This window comes from Ictalurus punctatus, chromosome 19 (genome assembly GCF_001660625.3).
Source record: "Ictalurus punctatus breed USDA103 chromosome 19, Coco_2.0, whole genome shotgun sequence".
In the NCBI taxonomy this organism is placed as follows: domain Eukaryota; kingdom Metazoa; phylum Chordata; class Actinopteri; order Siluriformes; family Ictaluridae; genus Ictalurus; species Ictalurus punctatus.
Genome location: NC_030434.2, coordinates 5573392 through 5590377, shown reverse-complemented (window position 1 = coordinate 5590377; position 16986 = coordinate 5573392). Strand labels below are relative to the sequence as shown.

Sequence of the window (16986 nt, the reverse complement as noted above, 5' to 3'; positions counted from 1 at the left end):
CACTGCTTTCCTTGTCTCACGTTAACGTTATCATGTTGTGACGTTATCTTTCGTCTACCGTGTTTAGTTTTTGCCACAGTGTTTTGCATGTTTGTTGTAGAGTCCTTTGTATTTTGTTTACTTGTTATTAAATGTTTGAAAATCCACACTTGCATCCGTAATCAACTTTGTAACGTAACAGAAGTTATGACATTTTCACATTGCTCATTCAGCCAAAACCCACTTTGATTCACATGCATCCAACATGGGTAGAGCTAAAAAGGTCTTATTTACCAACAAACATCACTGCGAAATTTTGTAGAATTACAATTGTGATTCCAATTCAAGTAGTTTTCTGCAAAAACACACGAAACTTTGCAAATTGCACCGCAAACTTTGGAAAAACCTGCAGCAAAATCTTTTTGGCTACAATAGTCACAAAAAAATATTCCACAAAATACTGTATGGACTGGTAGATGTCAATAACTCCAAACCTAAAGGGTGATTTTGAAAGCCCAATGAAATTCTGTTGTATGTGATCCAGTAAGTAAGAATTACCATAACTATTTTTTGCACAGGTTTTTAAATGTGCACCGTTAAAAGGTGTAAGTGCACAATTTCTTTTTTATGAATAACATTTTCCCCCAAAACAATAAAACAAATAGCAACACAAACACAACCCAAAGGGGGGGGGGGGGGGGGGGGGGGGGGGTTACACATAACACATACTAAACACACTATTAATTATCCAGATACAAAACAAAGCTAACAAGAACTGTCCAATTCTGAATTTTACATGATTTGGCCTTATAAAATTTGGATGTAGCCCGTTCCAGGACGAACACGTCCAAAAAACAAGAATGGCAGCTTGATAAGAGAAATATGATCAAACGAACCTTTCAAAATGTACTTCTTTGCAGCTGTCAATAAGCACATGATTTCTCAAATACTCTTTGCAAAGTCTTGCCAATGTTAACATGCATTTAAGTTCAGAGAATCAACTCTGTGATGGGTATTCTGTGTTCGAGACCCTGTCCTCTTTTTTGGTTTACTCTTTTTGTCACGATTGGAGGTGGAGACGGATGCAAGTGCATATTATAATTTTTAATAAGGACAAAAACAAAACACAAAAAGACACTATGACCATGTGGCAAGACTAAGAATAAACAAAAACCAAAGACCATAAACACAGCAACGGCAAAGAAAGACAAACGTAAGACAAGATGTGTGGCTCTATACACATAGGCGCTCGTTAACATGACACGATACAGGTGCAGGTGGTCATGTGACCGTGATGCAGTGAGGTACAGTGGCTGCTGGGAACTGTAGACCAGAGTTCCTTCTCTGATATTACATCACAGAACCCCCACCCCCCCCCCCCCCCCCCCCCACCCCCGAGCGTCCCAGGGCAAAATGTCTTCAACCGAGCACGGAGGCGGGGCGACGTCCTCAGCCAAGCAGGAAGGTGGGGCAACGTCCCCAGCCGAGCCTGGCGTAGTGACATCCGAGGCTGAGCAGGGAAGAAAAGCGAAGCTCTTGGCCGCACTCGGAGGCAGACCAATATCTTCAGCTGAACAGGAAGAGCTTAACAAAATGGGAAGTGTCTATGAGAAAATAGCACAAGCATTGAAAATGCCCATTTCCACCATCACGGCAATAATTAAGAAGTTCCAGTCAACTGGAAATGTTATGAATCAACCTTGGAATTGGACGTGTGTCTATATCATCTCAACGCACTGTGAAGAGGACGGTTCAAGTGGCCAAAAATCTCCAAGGATCACAACTGGAGAACTGCAGAAGTTAGTTTCATCTTGGGGTCAGAAAGTCTCCAAAACTACAATCCGAAGTCATCTACATCACCACAAGTAGTTTGGAAGGGTTTGAAGAAAAAAGCCTCTACTCTCATTCAAAAACAAACTCGAGCATCTTCAGTTTGCCAGACCCTACTGGAACTTCAAATGGGATCGGGTTCTATGGTCAGATGAAATCAAAATAGAGCTTTTTGTAATAAAAACCAGAGGTGGTTTTGGCGCACACAGAGAGGTAGCCATATGGAAAAGTACCTCATGTCCACGGTTATATATGGTGGTGGCTCTTTAATGTTTTGGGGATGTTTTTATGCCAGAGGACCTGGACATTTTGTTGGGATACATGGCATCATGGTCTCTATCAAATATCAACAGATATTAAATGAAATCCTGACTGCCTCTGCCAGTAAGATTAAAATGGGCCATGGTTGGATCTTCCAGCAGGATAATGATCCAAAACATACATCAAAATCAATCCAAAAATGGTCTACTGACCACAAAATCTAGGTCCTGCCATAGCCATCCCAGTCCCCTGACCTGAACCCCATAGAAAACCTGTGGGCTGAACTGAAGAGGAGAGTCCACCAGAGTGGACCTTGAAATGTGAAGGATCTGGAGAGATTCTGTATGGAGGAACGGTCTCAGATACCTTGCCATATATTCTCCAACATCATCAGGCATTAAAGTAGAAGACTCAGAGCTGTTATCTTGGCAAAGGGAAAAGGGTGCCAATAATTGTAACTGTACCTGTATGTATGCACATACACATACTGTCTGCACCGTAATAAAACCAGACAGTTCAGATATATGAACGGGGAGCTTGTGATTTTAATGCACCTGTCAAAAAAGTTTTTAGGCCCACCAGTATTAAAAATTATACAAAAAGGGAAAACTGTTGTGAAGTTTAACTGTAAATTTGTTTTTGTGTTTTTTTAGGAGTGTGATCCATTCCAGCAGAAGAGATCAGACTCTTCAGGACTCAACTGTGTCTTTGTGCAAACTTTACTAATATTCAAAGATGGAGACTCCTGATCTGGACACAGATAATGTTTCCCCACCTTCAGAAAAAAAACGGTAACCTACCATGTCATTGTATTCTAGTCATTAAATATTCATATTTATACCATGGTCTGTCTGAATACTGGATTTTGATTGCCTGGAAGGTGTGCATTCAAACTGTTGAATTAGGGGTGGAGGATCTGACGATTTTGTATCGTGATCGATCTTGAAGATGTCCACAATCTACTTTTCAAGCGAATTGTAGAGTTTGTGACCTGTTATGTCCTCATAATAATGTTAAAACTACAACAGAATAATTGCATACTAGATGGCTGTGCTGATTGCCTAAATTATATCACCTGTCTCTATCATGCGTCTTTCATGCGAGACGTATTTGAAAAAGAGTTCAACATGAGCTAGCAGCAGGCGAATGAGGAGCTGTTGGGAAAAAAAAAAAAAGATTTGACTTCAGTAATGTGGCAATGGTTTGGCTATGCACAGTCAGATATTTCTCAAACCAAAGTTATCTGTAAACTTTGTCGGGCAACAGTCAGCACTTCTGTAATACAACAAATGTTTTCAAATCTTTTGCCAGACATACAGTACCAAGCCTTTGTTTATTGCGTATGCTTTCCTGGTTTTTGATCCTGTTCTGATTTTCTTGTTTTGACCTTTGCTTAGCCCAGTTTATGTTGTTTGTATCTAAATCACCTGACCCATGCCTGTTTTAGAATTCTGCCTTTGTCTATTGTTTTGGATTTGCCTGCCTGCCTCTCATTAAAGCTTTGACTGCAATTGCATCTGTCTGTGTTCGCCTTACATGACCGGCATTATGTTGGTGTATGAATTATTTATTTATATGGATTTTTTTCACTTATGATGAGTTTTTGGCCCATCACAATATCCCTGTAACACCAGAGGACTATGCAACATTTTTTTTATGAAATATCTATTGAAATGTGTATACTGTGTAAAGGTCAGATTCAACAATGGTCCCTGCCTAATATAATTTATTTAGTAAGTTATAAGTACTTTTTAACAGTACTTATGTTGGCAAAATATTTTTTTCCTTTCACTCCCATAACGGATCCATAAGAGTTTTATTTCAAAGAGATAATATATGTTTACATTATGTATATTCATATTAGAATTGTTTACAGACAATATTGTTTGGAAGTTAAGGAAGTATTCAGGCTTATACACAGGATCAACCCAGTGAAACATTATTTTGTAAAACTTTAAAGATGATATTGATGCAAGTTGCTCCTTTTGTGACAGTTGTCCTTAAACTGTGCTTCATTTGTTTGGCAGTGCCCATTTGTTAGGCCTTTTTGGCAAAATGTTTGTGAATTTGTTGTGAATTTGTTGTTGATGAGTTTGTTTTGTTGTCTCTTGGAGTATCAAAGAAACAAACGCAGTCATGTTTATATGATAAATCTTATTTCTTTAGTGGCAAAATTCCATATTCACAAATGTAAATTTTCCTGCCAAAAAAAACCCTGCTTTATGTCCTTCTAAAATAGAAATGGAACATTATATTGACTCATTTTCTATGAAACAAAAGGCAATTCAAATTCTGAAAATTTATATTAATATTTTTATACAGAAATGTGCTAAGCTCCCCCAGTGTACAAATGATTTATTATATTGTTGATGTTTGTAAGTATATGTAACATGTGAACTTTGTTAACTGATTTAAAAAAAAAAAAAAAAAAAAAAAAAAGTGTCTAAATGGGACTACGGAGGTTGTTGGGGACATTAAACATCACACTGAACAGGAAAACTCATCTACTACAGCCTTGGGGTGTGTGTATGTGTGTGTGTGTGTGTGTGTGTGTGTGTGTGTGTGTGTGTGTGTGTGTGTGTGAGAGAGAGAGAGAGAGATATATATGGTATAAGCAGAAAAATCCAGAGCTAGGAGTGTATTACACGATTTTAATGTACTCCACTTCATGTCAGGTGACTCTTTGCCTCCATGGCATGCATTAAAATGATGTAATGCACACCTAGCCATGGATTATCCCTTACCTAACTTATTTACTGAATACATATGAAAGGAATAACTTAAGCAAAGTTTTACTGTTAATGAAAAGCTAACAGTCACCACTTGGTATGAAATAATGTTTGATTCAGTTCATTGTAAGTAAAATTAAGTTCTCATTAAATTAACAAGTTAGTTAAAACTGTAAAGAGTGTATATAAATGACTAAAGGACTGTCTATAATGTTGTGCAGTAAACTCCAGGGAAAGAGATCAGAATCACCAGCACCCAGCTGTATCTCCATGAAGAGTGATCAGTCTATGGTCAAGCCTCTGATGTTTAAAGATGGAGACTCCTCACTTCTACACAGGTAACATCTCCTCACTGCTAATGTCACAGTTAAAGTGAAATTCCAATAAAAAAATAAAATAATGCAAAGGTAAATAATCATGCAACATTGCTAGCTAACATTTTGGTAGCTACTTGTTTTGTTGTTAACTTCAGTTATCTGGCTCAGTGTAATTGTGAAAGATCTACAGTTGCTCTTCTTGCTGGTGCAGTTCTTCTTCTGTATATTTTGTATACCTCTCGAACATTTATGGTTGGGTGGCACTGTGTAGCAGTACTACTACTACTACTACTACTACTACTAATAATAATAATAATAATAATAACAATAAACTTTATTTTATTTTTTATATTTTGCCTTTAAAAGCAGCTTCTCAAAGCGCTGTACACAAAATAAACAATACACAGAAAAATAAAACATAAAAGTTAAGAAGTCCAGAACAGGAGTAATATGATCACATTTCCTGGTTCCCTTCAGCATCCTGGCGGCAGAGTTTTGTACATATTGCAATTTGTTAATTATGGATTTAGAAACTCCGGCTAAAACAGCGTTAAAGAAGTTTAGCATTGGATGCAGTCTAGCTATATTTCTGAGGTGAAAAAAGGATGCTTTAACTGTGCTCTGAACAAAAGAATCAAATGTGAGGCTGGTATCGAAAATTACTCCAAGGTTCCTCATTTTACTTTGAGTCTCTAGAACAGAGCCATCAACAAACAGAGACAGTGGACCAGCTTTGAGAATTTGATGACGGGAGCGTATAAGCATAACTTTGGTTTTCCCGCTGTTCAGACACAGAAAGTTATTGTTCATCCATGTTTTTATTTCAGAAATACAGTCAGAAAGGAAACAAACATCAAGGTTTTCACCAGATTTTGAGTGAATGTAGATTTGGGTATCATCAGCATAAAAGTGATAATGGAGGCAGAGTGCCAGACCTGTAGCCACCCATAGAAATAAACTGAGAACGGTCAGTAAAATAGGATTTAAACCTGTTTAAAACTGTCCCAGACACACCAAAAACACTTTCAAGGCAGGTAAGTAAAAGACCATGATCCATAGTATCGAAAGCAGCTCTAAGATCAAGAAGAATATGAATGGATGTAGTGCCAGAATCAGAGGCCATCAACAAGTCATTGGTAACTTTGACCAACGCCGTTTCAGTACTGTGAAATTTACGAAAACCTGACTGAAGGGGTTCAAAGAGGTTATTAATTGTAAGATGATTACATAGTTGAGAGGCAACAACACGCTCCAGTATATTGGCCAAAAATAGAAGATTTGAAATTGGATGAAAATCGTTCAAATCATCCACGGAAACATTTTCTTTCTTTGGTACAGGTGTAACAGCAGTAGTCCTTAGTACTGCTGGAATGACCCCAGTCTCCAATGATTCATTTATAATGCTGAGGATATTAGGGCACCAAACATCGAAGCACGATTTAAATAGGTTTGTGGGAATTTGATCCAGCAAGCAAGTAGTTGATTTCATGCTGGATTCCTCCCTTGGGAGAGCCTCGGATTCAAGCAGTGAGAAATGAGTGAAAGAAACGCCAGTGAACCCAGATGGACGAAGAAGTGAAGAGGCAGAGTCAGGTGTAACTGGAATTTCTTTGCGAACATTATCAATCTTAGAATTAAAAAAATGAAGAACAGAATTACATAGCTGCTGAGAAACAGACAAAGTGGTAACAGCATTAACTTGAAGCAATCTGTTTATGGTTTGGAACAAGTGTCTGGGATTAGTTTGATTTTTTACAATAGCCTGAGATAAATAAGAGGATCTTTCAGTCTCCATTAGTGCTCGATAATCACCCAGAAGGTCCTTCCACGCTTGATAGTAGACATTCAGTCCAGTAAGGCGCCATTTGCACTCCATTTTCTGACAAGCAGCCTTTCTAGAGCGCAGATTGTCATTATACCAGAGAGCAGAGCCGGCGAATGTGACCGTATGTGACCTTAGAGGAGCAAAAGAGTCAAGATTAGCAGCAAGAGCAGAATTTAACTGCAGAACTTTCTCTTCCAGCGATGAGGGATGCAGATCGCTTAAAGTGGAAACAACAGAATTGTAGAAAACTGTCTGATCCATAGACTTCCACTTCCGGAAGGTTACTGTTCGGACGGTAGGCTCACTTGGATGATACAGTTCCAGGTTAAAGAAGACAGCGGAATGATCAGACAGTCAACAGATGAAAACTGTGATAGAAACGATCCGTTTGCAATCACGAGATCCAGCGTATGGCCCTTGTTATGAGTTGGATCAGTTACAAACTGTGTGAAGTTAAAACAATCAATTAGCGACAGAAATTCCTTAGCCACCACAGAGTCGGCCCACATGAATGTTAAAATCTCCCACAATTAGAATTTTGTCAACCTTCATTCTCAACATTGACAGGAGGTCAGCAAACTCTGACATAAAAGCTGCATGTGTCTTAGACTTAGGTGGTTTATAGACTGTAGCGATGATGGTAGATATAGGAGCGGAAATACTCAAGACCAGGCATTCAAATGATGAAAACTGGGGAACGGACACAGAGGTTATGTTGAACTTCATATGTAAACCACAATAATGCCTCTGCCTCTGCCAGATAACCTCGAGAGATCTAATACTACAAATGTCACTGGAGAGATCTGGTTAAACAGGAGCCCATCATTTTCTTTATGCCAGGTTTCAGTTAAAAACAACAAGTCCAGCTTTTTATAGTAATTAAGTAAGTAAGTAAAATGTATTTATATAGCACGTTTCACACAGCAAAGCTGACCAAAGTGCTGCACAGAGTAAGGTAAGTAACATAGAAACATAATTAGACCAAATAAAAACAGACAACAGACAGGGAAAGTGATTATGGAGCTCGTTAATGAGACCATCTCTCAATCTCAGGGGGCCAAAAACAATTACTTCAGTTTTGTCTTCATTAAGTTGGAGGAAATTATTTCTCAACCATTTTTTAATGTCATCCAGACAGTCCAGCAATGGCTGAATGGAGTCACCAGCTTTCAAAGGAATGTACAACTGGGTATCATCAGCATATAAATGAAAAGAGACATTGGAGCCCTAATAATATTCCCGCATAACGGCCGCATATATAAATTAAAAAGAAGTGGGCCCAGAATGGAGCCTCGAGGAACACCACTAATAATAGGACTAGAAGAAGAGCAGAAATTACCCAACGTTACCGAGAAAGACCTGTCCTTAAGATATGAGCTGAGCCATTGTAAGGCGGTGCCCTTGATACCAAACAGATGCTCTAAGTGCCAGAGAAGTATGTTATGGTCTACAGCATCAAAAGGCAGCTGTAAGATCTAGTAGCATCAACACAGTATTTTCACCAGCATCCACTGTGAGTAAAATGTCAATGGACACTTTTAACAAAGCAGACTCCATGCTATGAAAAGCAGTGAAACCAGATTGTAAAGGTTCAAATAACATAGCTGAGTTTAAAAACAGGAGTAATTGAGATTGTACCACTTTCTCTAGCAGCTTTGACAGAAACGGTAACTTAGAGAAGGCCAATAATTATTAAGGCAACCTTCATCCAAACCCTGTTTCTTAAGCAAAGGTTGAACAATAGCATGCTTAAAACAATTTGGGACCACCTCTGCATCCAAAGAAGAATTTGTCAACACTTGGATACTGGGGCCAATTTCAGAAAAGGTTGCTTTCATAAGCACAGCGGGAACAACATCAAGTGGCGTGCATGATATTTTATCTGGTTAACCAGATCACAGTTCCTTTAGAGAAACATGTTCAAATTGATCAAATGAAACCGGTAAAGCCAGTGAACTCAGGAACAGGTCTGATAAATGCAAAATGAAGGAAGAATGAAAGGTTCTTTCATTCTCTTTATCAGCAAAAAACTATAAAAACTTCTCGCAAAGTTCAGCCGAAGGTTCCCCATGGAATTGGCAACACGGATTAATAATTGAATTTATCGTGGTGAATAAGATCTTTTGGTCTTTGACAGTGTGCAGCAATTAAGTCAGAGAAATACCTAGACCTAGCTGACTTTGCTGCACTCTGAAACTTAAACAAACAATCTTTAAAGATCTGGAAGGACACAGTTAACTGATCATGCTTCCATCTCTGCTCAGCTCTACGACAAGCCTGTCTGAGAGAACGAGTATTATCGTCCAGCCAGTAATAAGATTTACAATTTGGTTGTTTCAGTTTAAAAGGGGCAATGGAGTGTAAAATATTGGAGCAAAATGAATATAATAAGGCAATCAAATCAGGCCCAGAAGAAGACTCTGCAGCACTCAAGATAGATGTTTCAGCAGCATTAGCTAGAAAACGTTCACTAAACTGAGAGGCAGTGAGTGAATTAATACAACGAGAATAATATCCTGAAGGCCTAGTTATAAGGCAGAGTTGGCAGCAGGGACATTTAAAAACAATGGGCTTGTGATCAGAAAAGGAAGCATCTTCAATATTAACATTATCAACAGCGGTTCCATATGACAATTTAAGGTCTAGTGTATGACCAAGGACAAGAGTTGCCTGATTTATGTGTTGAATAAAAGAATCCAAAAGATATTACAAAATTCAGTAACCAAGGGCCGACCAGGGCAGCAGACATGCACATTAAAATCACCCAGTAATAACAAATAATCTTACAACAGAACAATTGAAGTTAAAAAATCACAAAAATCACTTAAAAAGGCATTGTCTGGGTTAGGTGGCCTATAGATCAAAGCACAGAATAGCGTGGAAGAATAGCGTCGACTCTAACACAACACACTGCACCTCAAACGACGAGTAAATCCCAACAGAAACTCTCCGAATGTTCAGTGACTGTTTAAAAACCATAGCAACCCCACCGCCCTTACCAGAAGGCCTTGCAGTACTAATAAAACAACAGTTCGGTGGACAGAGTTCCTCGAAGACGGTTGACTCACCAGGACTAATCCAGGTCTCCGTCAGGAATAAAATATCCAGGTTATGTCTGGTAGAAAAGTCATTTAAAATGAAAGTTTTGTTGCACACGGACCGAGCGTTAACCAGGGCCATCTCCATAGGAGACTGAGGTAGCGAGGTCCGATCCAGTGAAACGAATTCCAGTTGTCGGAGATTTAAACAGTTCACTCTTCTCTAACGAATCCGTAATCGTGGAGGAGCAGAACAATTAGACGAGTGTAGGAAGTCCGGGAAAATAGGCAGATGAAAAACATATCTGTAATCCCATGACCGTCGTGTCAAGTGGAGCCCTTCCAAGATTAAGGGAAACTCAAATCGATTGTATGGAGGAAGCGATTGTCCGTCTGATTCTCACCCTAACACCAGCACGATTCCCACTCTTCCTGCGGTGCTTCCTTAGAAGAGGAAAGCAGCAAGGTAGCCGGCGAGCGCACTCCACCACGGGTCGGCTGGACGAGGATTGAAAACGAGAATACAGAGTAGGACAACATCGCAGTTGAGCTCCCATACAGCTTCTGATGTTAAGCAAAGCTTGTCGATTGTAGGACAACACTGAATCTACATGATGCCAGTGTGACACAACACACAGTAAAAACAGCAGAGATGCCAGATGAACAGACATAACAGATACAACAAACTGTAATACACGGGAAAGATAAGAGAGACGGCATGCCAACAGGGACACTGGCGCCATCTTGACTCTGACCTTTGAGTCAAGAAAATCAGATAAAAGCAGCGCCTTGTTATTCACGGACCGCACATTGAATAATGTGGCATAGGCCTGGCTCTGAAGCGGAGATGACAGTGGTTTAATCTCCACATGGGTAAACGATATTACATTACTGTGATGAACACCAGTATGAAGCAGTTTGTTGGTCTTACGTCGACAGGTAGGGACAAAGATGTCAGGAGAGGATGAGACGATGGATATATTGTTTAGGACGTAGCAATCCAGTGTCTCAACTGATTCTGTAAGAGTTTCTGGCTAGGCAATAAGAGCTCTGTTTTAAATTTAAAAGCTGGCATGTAGTGTACCTTAGGACCATGGTCATTGAGTGCACACTCACAAGGCCAAGGCGTTGAAACTCCGTAGTGCACTGTGAGCACAAAGTCGTACAATCCACACATGCACCCGAACCGAGGAGTTGATTCCGCATTGCACGCTGCAGGTTATTCCAGGTGGAGCACAGAAATAAAAACAATAGTCCAAAATATATATAATGGCACCAACACATCGCAATCCTGACGGCACTAAAAACAATATAACTGTAAAAAACTCAGTTATTTAATACAATATGACTTAAAATAACAAACGAAAACAAACAAAACAGTAACAGGAGCGGCAGCAAAATGTGCCAGCATCCCCTGTCAACCAAAACCAGAAATGATCTCAACTCAAAAACACTCAAACTCACTTCATTCTCAAAAGCACTTCATTAATTGAGTAAAATTTTTCACTTGAGTAAACTATTCACTCTATCTAGGGCTGGCAGCAATCCACACCTTATAAACAGGATTGTCCTGTATTGAAAAGTAAAATGCTGCATCCTTTTGTTGAGTTAATATGTGACATGATTTGTCACTCTTTTTTATATCCATCGTTTCATACATACACTAAGTCTACACAGTGGTGAGAATAATAATAGTGAATAAAATCAAACCAGTTTCACAAAAAATAGCAGAGAATCAGAATCTAAATCAGTGATATGGGACAGAGAATAACAGACACACACTGGGCACGTCAACATCATCATTGTCCTGGCTATGGAGTCTGTGCTTCTGAAAAACGTCTTCCAAAATAAGTTTTTATACAAAATCGTGTTTGTATTTATCTCTGTTTAGAAAACATTACCTGTTCATTCAAATTGATTTGTTACATCATTAACAGCCTACAGGAAATAACCTAGAATACCTAGAATTAAAACAGGGCCAGATGAGCACTGTGTTTTCTGAATGTTAATGCACTTAAAAATAATTATTGTAGCAAAATTAAAGTAAAGGTTTAGACAATAGTATTTAAGTGATGGAAGTTATCTTCTTTAACAGCTACAGTTTTTGTTCACAGTGTTCTACAGAGAGCAGGAGACAGAATAGAAAAGTACATCATCACAGATACAGGGTAAGATCAGAACCAACAACATGACTGTGACACTGACACACTGGTATTATAAACCTCTCTGCTGTTATTACCTACTGAGTGATTAGATTATAGAAAATAGTTGGACCCCATATCTCACCTCATCTTCCTACTTCACCATCTCACAGGCACGACCCAGAATCTGCTTCTGTGAATGAATTCCAGAAAAAGTTCAAATTAAACCTGATGAAGAAGTTTGAGTGTTTGAATGGAGTGATAATAAAGGTGGGAAACCAAACACTCCTGAATGAGATCTACACAGAGCTCTACATCACAGAGGGAGACAGTGGAAAAGTCAATAAAGAACATGAGGTGAGACAGATCGAGGCAGCATCCAGGAGAACAACAACAGAGGAAACACCAATCAAATGCAATGACATCTTTAAACCCTTATCTGAACAAGACAAACCCATCAGAACTGTGCTGACAAAGGGAGTCGCTGGCATCGGAAAAACGGTCTCTGTGCAGAAGTTCATTCTGGACTGGACTGAAGGGAAAGCAAATCAGGACATCGACCTCATATTTCCACTTCCTTTCAGAGAGCTGAATCTGATGAAGGACCAGAAACTGAGTCTGATGGAGCTCCTTCATGTCTGTTTTAAGGGAATAAAAGAAACAGAAATGTCCAGTTTGGAAAAGGTTCTGTTCATTTTTGACGGATTGGACGAGTGTCGTTTTCCTCTAGATTTCCAGAACACAGTGAGAGTGTGTGATGTAACTGAATCAGCATCAGTGCATGTGCTGCTGATAAACCTGATCAAAGGGAATCTGCTTTCCTCTGCTCTCATCTGGATCACCTCTCGACCAGCAGCAGCTGATCAAATCCCCTCTGAGTGTGTCCATCGAGTCACAGAGGTACGAGGGTTCAATGACCCACAGAAGGAGGAGTACTTCAGGAAGAGAATCAGTGATCAGAGCCTGGCCAATAACATCATCACACACCTGAAGTCATTAAGAAGTCTCTACATCATGTGCCACATCCCAGTCTTCTGCTGGATTTCAGCCACTGTTCTAGAGAGAATGTTGGGTGAAGCAGAGAGTGGAGAGATCCCCAAGACTCTGACTCAAATGTACACACACTTCCTCATCATTCAGACAAACATCATAGGAGAAAAGTACTCAAAGAAGCAGGAGAGTGATGAAGAAATGCTTCTTAAACTGGGACAACTGGCTTTTCAGCAGTTGAAGAAAGGGAACCTGATCTTCTATGAGGAAGACCTTAGAGAGTGTGGTATTGATGTGAGAGAAGCAGCAGTGTACTCAGGTGTGTGTACGCAGATCTTCAGAGAGGAGTTTGGGCTTCACCAGAGTAAAGTGTACTGCTTTGTACATCTGAGTATTCAGGAGCACCTCGCAGCTCTGTATGTGCACCTGACATTCATGATGGAAAAGAGAAATGTTCTTATACAGCATCAGGTCTCTAAATGGTGTATCTCAGATTTACACTATAGTGCTGTAGATCAGACTTTACAAAGTCAGACTGGACATCTGGATCTTTTCCTTCGCTTTCTTCTGGGTCTCTCACTGAAGTCCAATCAGAAACTCTTACAGGACTTAGTAACACAGACAGGAAGTAGCTCCCAGAGCAGAGAGGAAACAGTTCAGTACATTAAGAAGAAGATCAATGAAGATCTTCCTACAGAGAAATCCATCAATCTGTTCCACTGTCTGAATGAACTGGGTGATAATTCTCTAGTGGAGGAAATCCAACACTACCTGAAATCTGGAAAACAAAGTGAATTCTCTTCTTCACAGTGGTCTGCTCTGGTGTTTGTGTTACTGACATCAGCACAGGATCTGGAAGAATTTGACCTGAATAAATATTTCAGTGCAGATAAAATACCAGAAACTGTTCTTCTGAAGATGATGCCTGTGATTGCAGCATCCATAAAAGCAATGTAAGTAAAGCTGAATATAACTGTTCTATTGTTACAGTGTTAGAACGAGAGAAACTGAAAACACTTTGACAAATATCTACTTTGGGAAATAGATAAATTAGAGAATAAAAAATGCATAAATAAATGAATAAGACTGAAGAGCAGGTATTAAATATGTGGAAGTCAGCTGATTTCATTTGAGGACAAACACTGAAGTCTTGAAGTTATGACTTAGTATCCTGAAACAATTAAAAAGATTCTTGAAATTATGATTTATTATTACCACAGTAATGCTGGTTTCATGTTGGATATTTGGAAATCTTGTGTTTTTATTTACATAAACCTTAGCAATATCACTCTCTCATCTAGAATCTTTAATTTTATCTTTGTAGTTTGAAGATTTTTTTTATTCACGTTTTTCTACAAAATTTCTGTTATACATGAAGTGCAATTACACAGACACATGGTATATAAAACTATCTTTATTGCTGTAATACAAAATTACAGAGAAACACACATATATAGCCTACCGGTAACAAGGCACAGGTGAGAATCATCACGCGTTAACTGCCAGTTTCCCCGCCTCCTCTCTGTCCGCATCCGATGCTCAACCACTCCCCCACTGCCACAGTAGTGTTCTGTTGTACAGGACTGTATCACTTACTCTATATATTTTAGCAGATTTCGTGTTTCGGTGTCATTTTCCATTTTTCACCCGAACACTACAATACCCAGAATGCAGTACACCAATACGTAATTCAACCATTGGGAATCCCTACTGTGATCAACCAATATTATATACATTTACACATGTGCAGCAGCACTTCAAATCAGAGGATTATAAAAGAGATTTGAAAGTGAGTTTCTGGGTCTTCCACTGGAGAAGATGCTAAATAAAACAGAGATTCTTTCTGTATTTAGTAAAAAACAGAGAGCAGAGAAGTTCCATGGCCAGAACAAAAGCAAATGAACTGAAATAGGAGAACTTGTTAATATCTTGTAGCAAGTAGGCTAACCCTATTTTACTTACCCATGTAACTACTAGTATGATGGCTAGTAAGGTCACTAACGCAAAGGTAAATTATCGTGTAACATTGCTAGCTAACATTATGGTAGCTGTTTGTGTTGTTGCTAACTTCAGATATTCGTCTCAGTCTAATTGTGAAAGATCTACAGCTGCTCTCTTCCTCCTGTTGTTCTTCTTTCTGGTGCAGTTCTTCTTCTGTAAATTCTGTCTCAAACATATATGAATGGAGGTCACTGTGTAACACTAAATCAAAACATCCTCATTCACTGAGTCATTTCTCTCTCTTCAGTAAACCATTCGGTCCATCACAATAATTTACATACAAAGCTACGTAACTGATTATTAGCAGTAGGCCGTGTGCTGGGGTATCTGGCACCAAGATGTTAGCAGCAGGTTCTTTAAGGGCATTTTTAGACCTGTAGATCTGTACTTTGTTCCAAAACGGGGGCTTAAATTGTTGTATTTTGTCCTTGGCTCGGCTAGCTTTCACAAGGCAACATTTCAAACTGTACCAAAATGTGTTTATACAAGTCACATGTGAGTAAACTGTCCTGTTATTGGTCAGATTGCACGTTTTTGTTCTGGGGTTCTGCTCATAACATTCGTCCATCAAGTTGCCAGCTCCACAAGCTTATTGTGGCTTTCTTTTTATCTGTAGTTATTATAATCTATCAATTGAGTGATTAAAGCCCATGTCCTTGAGACTCCCGCTAAACATCTTGTAAACCTCTGTGTTTTTATGTGTTTTTGAAAGTTGTTCAGAAACATGTTTGTTAGACCAAATTTCATTGAGGCATTTTACCTCATCTTTGGTCCAAGTTAAAGATTCAGACTACGAGCCATTAGCAATGCAAACGCTTTTTACGTAACATAGTTCCCATCATACATTGTTATATAGGATGGTTCATTGGTTTGTTTGGTCGAATTCAGGGTATGAAATTAGCACCCACCACCTGCCAAATGAGGGTGAATTGTTGGCAGAGTATTTAATTATTATTATTTTACTTTAAATGTGCTAAGGCCGTAAGCTTTACTAAGCTAAGTGCCGCTTGTGCTTTTGCAGCAGATAGGTGGCAGCAATGGCAAAGAGCACACACTGCCTACTGAATGTTTTATTTTACTGTCAAGGAAACTGGTTTGTTGTCAAAAGTGGAATGCTAGTTGCGCCACATATGTTACTATGGCAACCAGTAGTAGGAATGTCTACTGGCGACACCATAGTACAGCAACTGGCTTTCTCACAGCAATGTTTAGTTAGGTGGTACGTGTCAAAATAATATCCACATGAATGCCAGGACCCAAGGTTTTTCAGGAGAACATTGCCCAGAGTATCACACTGCCTTCACCTGCATGCTTTCTTCCCACAGTCCATCCAGGTGCCATCTCCAAGTAAGTGACACACACACACCCGACCTTCCACTCGATGTAAAAGAAAACCTGATTCATCAGACCAGTCCACCTTCTTCCATTGCTCCATGGTCCAGTTCTTATGCTCACATGTTCATTGTAGGTGCTATCTGCAGTGGACAGGGGTCACCATGGGGACTCTGACCGGTCTGTAGCTACGTAGCCCCATACACAGCAAGCTGTGATACACTGTGTGTTCTGACTCCTTTCTGTCACAACCACCATTTACATTTTCGGCAATTTGTGCTACGGTAGCTCTTGTGTGGGATCAGACCAGATGGGCTAGCCTTCACTCCCCACATGCATCAGTGAGTCTTGGGCACCCGGTTGTCCTTCCTTGGACCACTTTTGGTAGGTACTGACCACTTCATACCGGGAACACCCCACAAGACCTGGAGATGCTCTGACCCAGTCATCTGGCCATCACAATTTGACCCTTGTCAAAATCACTCAGATCCTTACACTTGCCCATTTTTCCTGCTTCCAACACATCAACTTCGAGAACTGACT

General features: G+C 39.6%; 1 protein-coding gene across 1 annotated transcript; it reads left to right on the top strand.

Annotated features, from left to right (window-relative positions):
• Positions 1 to 7578: 7578 nt before the first annotated feature.
• LOC128635456 (NLR family CARD domain-containing protein 3-like) lies at positions 7579 to 14244 on the top strand. Its single transcript, XM_053688512.1, has 2 exons — positions 7579 to 7650; positions 12241 to 14244. Exons 1-2 carry the CDS (start codon positions 7579 to 7581, stop codon positions 14065 to 14067), a joined length of 1899 nt encoding a protein of 632 aa, XP_053544487.1. The 3' UTR covers positions 14068 to 14244.
• Positions 14245 to 16986: the final 2742 nt, after the last annotated feature.

What these genes read in the sequence shown, in the direction of transcription:
- LOC128635456 (XM_053688512.1), top strand. Translation starts at nt 7,579, where the DNA reads ATGGTAGATATAGGAGCGGAAATACTCAAGACCAGGCATTCAAATGAT. An exon ending in ACTGGGGAACGGACACAGAG is followed by an intron (nt 7,651 to 12,240) that starts GTTATGTTGAAC and finishes ATTAGATTATAG; the next exon opens with AAAATAGTTGGACCCCATAT.